The 7,667-nt window shown below is 46.7% G+C and overlaps 1 protein-coding gene across 1 annotated transcript in view; it reads right to left on the reverse strand.

Moving 5' to 3' along the window:
• PDXK (pyridoxal kinase) overlaps positions 1 to 7,205 on the reverse strand; it is a 48,434-nt gene extending 41,229 nt beyond the window's left edge. The window contains exon 1 of the mRNA XM_083734723.1: positions 6,625 to 7,205. Coding sequence (XP_083590849.1) covers positions 6,625 to 6,717 — 93 coding nt within the window. The 5' untranslated portion in view covers positions 6,718 to 7,205. The remainder of the gene's footprint in view (positions 1 to 6,624) is intronic.
• Between the last annotated feature and the right edge of the window lie 462 nt (positions 7,206 to 7,667).

Raw genomic sequence — 7,667 nt, forward strand, 5'->3', positions numbered from 1 at the left:
AGAATGGTCCTCAAAACTCTGTTAAGTGGCAAATGAAACGTGTTCTTAATGAAATATGCAGACTATTTAGGTATCACTGGTTCTGCCTCCATTCCATTCATAATTGGTCCAGATGGCAGGGGCTGGCAAGATGTCTGAGCATCACAGATATTCAAGGCTGAAAGCAAAATATTATAGAACTTCCTCTATAAGAAAACATATTTATCTTTCTCTCTATCAGCAAAGCCTTTATCAACACGCAAACTTGCTAGTTAGTCAAAATAACCTATGTCTGTTTCATATCCCTATCTGCAAGATATGGATAACAATGCTTTATTGTACATATCTGTTGTAAGGATTAACTAGACACTGCATGTGAAACACTCTGTAATGTGCCCTATAAAAATGCCCATCCATTAATTCTAGTAACTCTTTCCCCAAGGTACATTCAGAGTCACTTTATAAGTTTTTTAACAAACTTAAAGTAAAACAAAAATGAGGTAGCATGATGCTACTATACAATACATCATCTTATGCCCAGTTAAAAGCTGTCTTATACAAGATCAGACCTTAGTTCATCTATCTCAGTACTGTCCATTCTGACTCTCCTTTTTAAAACTGGATTATGTCAGAGATTTGACCTAGGACCTTCTGCATGCAATGTGTATGCTCTTTCACTGGGTTACAGCCTCTCCCCTAAGAAGGGAATCAAAGGGGAATAAAGGGGTCTGCACTATATCCTGATGTGAAAATACTGTTCCATATACATGTGTTGCTCCAGTATAGTGGGGAACTGCAGAGCCTAGGGCTTGCCGATCAGAAGGTCGGCGGTTTGAATCCCTGCGATGGGGTAATCCCCCCCCATTGCTTGGTCCCTGCTCCTGCCAATCTAGCAGTTCGAAAGCACATCAAAGTGCAAGTAGATAAATAGGTACCGCTCCGGTGGAAAGGTAAACGGTGTTTCTGTGCACTGCTATGGTTCGCCAGAAGTGGCTTAGTCATGCTGGCCACATGACATGGAAGCTGTCTGCGGACAAACGCTGGCTCCCTCAGCCAGTAAAGTGAGATGAGCGCCACAACCCCAGAGTCGTCCGCGACTGGACTTAACGATCAGGGGTCCCTTTACCTTTTATGCCGAGGTCAAATTTTCTGGGACTGGTTGAGAGTTCAGTCACAGGATGCATGCCATGGTATAACCAGAAGTTCTGCTACCAAATGACTTAGCAACAGGCTGCTTTAACGACCACCTGAACCTATCCAGCCAAACAAATATATCCAGCCATTTAGATGTTCCTTGGATGCCTTTCTTTGACCATGCTCACTTTCAGAACACAGATGGGAGGGAGACCCAAGAGATGATCTTTTCAGTTCTGGTGACCCAAACCATGGCACTCTCTTCCAAGGGGAGTGGTTCATCTTGCCCCCAGTATGATGTCTTTTTGGTGGTAGACAAATTTCGTCACACCTTTTAGTTGATGTGTTTATTCATAAAGTGTTTTAATTTCATTCATATTTCTGCTCCATTTTTATGTATTATTGTTACTTTTCAGCGGCTCTGAAAAGCTTTGGCCTTTTTCACATCAACAAACTTCACCCTTTATGTATTTATTAAAACATTTCTGCTCCAGTTTTCAGCTGAAAGACTCTCAAGAAGGCTAACTACACCAACAAAAAATACAATCAGAAAGTAAAAGCAGCCATCACCCCCACTCCCCAAAAACCTCCTCCAACCCCACAAAACAGAACTCAGACAACAACTTGCTGGAAGCAAAATATATATATATAGAGAGAGAGAGAGAGAAACAATTCAGAATTAGTTTAACTCAGCCCAAATGCCTATTGAAAAAGTTAAGTCATCACTGCTTGTGAAGTTGTAAAGGAGCTATGCAGACTCCTCTGCAAAAGGCACTCTATGGGTTGCTGCTACAACTGAAAAAGCCCTGCCTTGTGCTCCCTCCTGCCAAGGGACACACTGCAGGGCTTCTGCTGTTACTCTGACTGCATGTGCAGGATCACGCGGGTTTCTTCCAAATACTCTGGTACATTCCATCTATTCACAGTGTCTCAGCTTGTTTTAAGTACCCTTGTTTTAAGAAAACCTGCTCCTTTTCCCTTATGGGGTATCCAAGAGCACGTATAGAGACCTTGAGTGGGTTCCCGATTGGTAGGAGAAATAACAGAGGCCAACCAGAGTAAACTGAAAAGCAAAGTGGCTAGTAAGCCTGATCTTTATTAAAGGAACGGTTGCAACAGGGTCCCCACTCACCACACGCAGGAGGGAGGAGAAACCTGAACAATGGTGCACAAGGCCTTATATAGACTTTTGAAATTGCCCACCCTGTAGCCCAATACCATCCCCCTAAAACATCATACATAAAACATCACAGAAGGAGGCAGTCTACAGCAGAACTCCTGTCTGCCTGGAGACCTGATAATGGTCGCGGATTGCATTACCTGGGCAGTCTGGCCATTCTTTTGTGATGGTTAATACTTTAGTTCCTGAATCCAGGTCACAGGCTCACCCTATTCATACACAAAAGGTAAAGGTAAAGGTACCCCTGCCCGTACGGGCCAGTCTTGCCAGACTCTGGGGTTGTGCGCCCATCTCACTTAAGAGGCCAGGGGCCAGCGCTGTCCGGAGACACTTCCGGGTCACGTGGCCAGCGTGACATCGCTGCTCTGGCGAGCCAGAGCCGCACACGGAAACGCCGTTTACCTTCCCGCTGGTAAGCGGTCCCTATTTATCTACTTGCACCCGGAAGTGCTTTCGAACTGCTAGGTTGGCAGGCGCTGGGACCGAGCAGCGGGAGCGCACCCCGCTGCAGGGATTCGAACCGCCGACCTTTCGATCGGCAAGTCCTAGGCGCTGAGGCTTTAACCCACAGCGCCACCTGCGTCCCTTATTCATACACAAATGCACCCTTAAAGACAGGATTTGCAAGCAAAAAGACAATGGGAAGGCTTTCCCCATTTGCCTCCCTTACTGCAGAGGAATATTTGAGGTCATTGGGAGAGTCAAAATGGCTTCAGGGTTGCCCTCCCATACTATTTCAGACCCATCGTTCATATATTTAGATATGTGTGCATTTATGAATATTTATTCTATCTTTGAGACCTTAAAATTCTTATAACATCCTCTAAATAACTTCTTAAGCATGGCTGTCGTTCTCTGTAGTGACAATGCAAGAAATTTATCACATAGAAAGTAGACTTTGCTGCCTTAGCTCCCTGGCCTCTTAAGAGTCCCAGCACTTCCGTTGCAGACTCTCTGATCCTGATTTACTTTAGTTCACAAATAATAGCACAATTATTATTAACAAAATGCTGATATTAATTTGGTGATATATCAATGGCAATACTCAGAAATCACAGGCAGAGAAAGCATATAAGAAAATATCAAAACCCATCTCCCTGACATGCTAGCTGTCTACAGAATGGGGTTTTAGCCTGAGGGAAGCATTTCATCATGCAATCCTCCACCTGCATTTGAAGTCATACAATCCCAGGAGAATGTACAATGAGATGCTTCTCAATGTGTGGATCAACCCTAAATAGCTCTTAGCTTTGGCAATGAAACACAAGCAATAGCATTGCTAGCTTCCACACACATAATCGGGGGGGGGGGGTGTTTCTGGGTCATTCCGACAGGATTCAATAGCAGTTCCTTCCTTGTAAGTGCGCAGCATATTTGAAATTTGCCTCAGTTGGCCTGTATTTCTACACCTCCCCCAAACTAATTTCCTTACAGTAAATGTGGGAAGAGATAATATCATAGGTCTTTCAAATGCTCAAGCACTACAGTGATTGGCAGAGAAAAGCAAAAGGGGGTGTTGGATATATTGCGACCAGTAGGTCGGTGCTGCTTTTGACTGCTAATCAGAGTTGACAATGCTGAGTACCAGGCAAAAAGTGAAGCTTGTGCATAAACCAGAAGTCACAAACCACAACTTGCTGTTTCTGGAAAAATGTGAATCCCTCTCCCCAACCCTGCACTTCCATCACAAGTGCAAGCACATTATGCTCTATGCTTGCAAGAAGGGCCAGAGAATTATTTACTAATGACCAGTAACAAAGGAATATAGAAATCTGCCTTATAGTAGGTCAGATGATTTGTCCACCTAGCCCACTGTTGTCTCTACTCTGACAATGACTCTTCCTTACATTAGTGATCTTCAACCTTTCCAAACCTGTGACTCACTTTTAACCCATATATTTGGAAATTACTAGTGCTGCTGCTACAACCCACCTTGGATTAGGCTGTGATTCAATACTGTGTCCCAACCTACCAATTGAAAACCCCATATTTTAAATAATCGCCTTTCAAGTGGAAATCCCAGAGACCTTCTGCATATGGTGCCTGTTTTATACCATCAAGCTATGGTTCCCTCCCCAGCATAATATTTCCCTTCCACACCTGGGCCATTTAAAAACTTTGTTAAAAGTGAAGAGGCAGATGCACATTTAGATCTCTTTTTTTGTTCGGCTAATACAGACACAACATGGGAGGACAGACACCAGCACACTGAATTCACAACATTTCTAGGGTACTTAAAATTTTAAAATAATCCCTTCATAGGCTTACAGTGGCTAATAAAATGCTTAATCTTCACCATGGCAACTTCCTGCTGGTGATGTTTCATCAGGTTCCTAGCCTAGGATGAATTCCAGAAGAACAGTTCTATGGGTTTGCAGCCATAAAATGAGAGAAGGTGCTTAAAGCACCACAAAGACAATCTAGTGCTTTTGTGCTATCATAGTCAGAAGCTTAATTCAACAGGTGGACTGAGACAATGGCAAGTATATATGCTGAAGGCAAGATAAAAGATAATGATTGGGGATAACTCTTAGGATATATATTTTTTCACACTGAAATTTGCAGTGGTAGCTTGTTTCTTTTTGTACGTCTGCTACAGTTGAAGCAGTGGCTGTAAACAAATGACGGCAAGTGATTGTACTTATAAATGGCATCAACTGGCTATATCAAATCTTACAGAGAAGCATTTTATATCAAGCAATGCTCAAGGTCCTTTGGTGAAAAATCTAAAAGTTCTTTGGTTTTTTTAAGGCTACAATCCTATCCATATTTATCTGAGAGAATACCCCATTGAACACACTATGGCTTATTTCTGAATAAACATGTACAGACGTGCACTGCAAATGTATTTAAATGGCTATTTCATATATTGGGAAATGGAGATACTACAAAAAAAGAAGTTTATCCTTTGTTAGCACAAGTAATCTGGGTCAATGGCAGGCTATATAATCCAAAAATCCAACCCTAGTACAGTATCTGCTTTAGCTTTGAGTTCTCTATGTGTGATAAACCTACTGACCTGTGCTCAGCTGGACAAATTCTTTTGGGAACAGGTTACTCATCTTACAGTAGTGCATGGTGAGGTTACTCATTATTTACTTTTGTTGCTGCCTGTGCAATATGCTTGATGCAGTGCAAAAATCAATTAGCTGTGTGCAACATTTCTTATGAAGTGATCATTCTTTTCTGATTCTTTGGGAATCACATGACAGCCAGAAATACTGCATTTTATCACAGCTATTTTAGGAAACGTAATTATGCAGCATTTGAAAAATGGTTTGAAGCTACATTCCAAAACATGCTGGACAGCACTGTAAGTCCCAAAAAATCCAGAGCTCTGCCTGGAAACAAGATGTCCCTCAACGAAATCTAACTGTCATTAAAACATTGCCTAAACAACCACTGTTAACAGTACAGTTGTTGTTTCTACATACTTTGCATTCCTGTTGGTGCTATGTAGTAACACTGGCCAGCACCTTATGAATATACCATGAAAATCAGCAACACCAAAAAAGGGCCTGTTAACATAGACAAGCCAACAACAACAGAAGGAAAAGAGTCAGATTCGGAATTTTAACATACTTGATTCTGTGTTTTTAAAGCAGTGGCTCTTTGGAGGATCACTCATTGCGTTCAGGGGAGCTGCAGGACCGACCCTGGAAAGCCTTTTAAGATACCCAAATGAAAACATTTTTTTTTAATGGGAAGGACGTGTCATGGCCAAGCAACCTCGCCACCGCTGACACTTCCCATCGTTCCCCAGAGCTTAGAAACTGACAAGGGGTGCGCCTTCGTTTTGTTTTTCTCTCGGCATATTTCTTTGACCCTCGCCCTACTTGGCAGGCGCCGCTGCGGTTAGGAACTTGCCTGAAGGCAGCCGCTCTTTAAAAATATATATACACTGTACAGTCTCTCCCTTCCTCTCCAAAAACACCCCATCGTCGAAGAAGGGGCGCTTTCTCCGCCCTCTCCCTCCTCCTCTGCACAGGCTGAGGCTTGTGTCAGGAGGGGCTTCCTTGGCAGAGCCTCGCCTAGAGAGACCGAGGTGGAGCGGGAAAGAATCTCTACACGCCTAAGCCCCACAGCTCCCTCTGGACTGGGAACGGCAAGTCTCTGCCTCCAGCCAGGCCGCCCGACGAGTGTCCTAAGCGCCCTCCGCGGACGCTGGAGCCACAACCTCGCCGGTATTTGCTTTCCCGGGCTGCGCGCCTCAGGCAGCCTTGGAGACGGCAGGAGGAGCCACCTGCCGCCGCCTGCTCGGTTGTGTCCCTCCGGCTTGCCCTCTGTCTCTTCTCTGACACGCACGCACACATGCACACCCGCGCACCTACCTGCAGGGGGAAAGTGGCCGCCTTGTTGCCCACGTAGCCGCGCACGACATGGCTCTGGATGGAGAGCACCCTGCACTCCGGCTGCTCCTCCATGCCTGCGCACCCGCGGCGGCTGAGCGAGGAGCCGGGCAGTCGCGCGCCCTCTGCGCCCAGGACAGCGCAGCTCCGGGCGGGCTGGACCCAGCGGCGGCGGCGGCGGCTTTGCAAATCCGCCTCAGCAGCAGGGCGGCCAAGGACAGCGGCGCAAAGAGCGAGCGGGAGAACCGGCGGCAGGAGGGAAGGGGAGAAAGAAGAAAAGAAAGTCAGGCGATCGGCGCAGACACCTAAAAGTCTCTTCTTACATCACAGATGAGACTGAGCAGGCGGCAGCTCCCGCGAAAGCAATTTAAAGGCACCCGCACACGCCGCCCAGCGAGCAGAGGGAGGGAGCGAGCGGGAAATGCGCGCGCAAGGAGCCACCTGCCCCCCGTAGGCCGAGCCTGGTGCGGGGTGGGCGAGGGGGGAGAAGGAAGGAGGAACCACGAGCGAACCGCCCACGTGCGACGCTTTCTGCGCCCGCGCGCAATTGCCCGCCTCCCTGAGAGGCAGGAGGAGGGAAGCTGCGTGCGAGAGGCGCCCCCGGTGAGGGGCTTCCCAACGCCAGCCTCCCTGCCCGCCCGCCCGCCTTCCTACGCGCTGAAGCAAACATGTAAAAAAATAAAATGGGGGGGGGAGCGAGCTTTGTGGCACGCGCGCCCCACCTTGAAAAGACTTTGACAGATCGCTGGCGCCTTCAGAAGCTCTGGTGGGCTGGAGCCCCCGCCTCATAAGAAAGGCCGTGGCTCGACGAAAGCTGCTGTCAGTTATTCAAGGCGCTTTTGTGGTTTCAGATTTGTTCAGCAGCGGTTTCCTCTTCCCAGTAGAGAGGCCCCAAGCCCTACTGGACCCTTTCCGTGGGCACGACAGCAAAGAGGGGCAAGTCTCCAGCTTCTGCATAATCGCTATAAAGATGCCTAAAATGGCCACACCGGGACACAAGCAGCCACGACCAGCTGGAGGAATAA

This window comes from Podarcis gaigeae (genome assembly GCF_964106915.1).
Source record: "Podarcis gaigeae genome assembly, chromosome: 4".
In the NCBI taxonomy this organism is placed as follows: Eukaryota; Metazoa; Chordata; class Lepidosauria; order Squamata; family Lacertidae; genus Podarcis; species Podarcis gaigeae.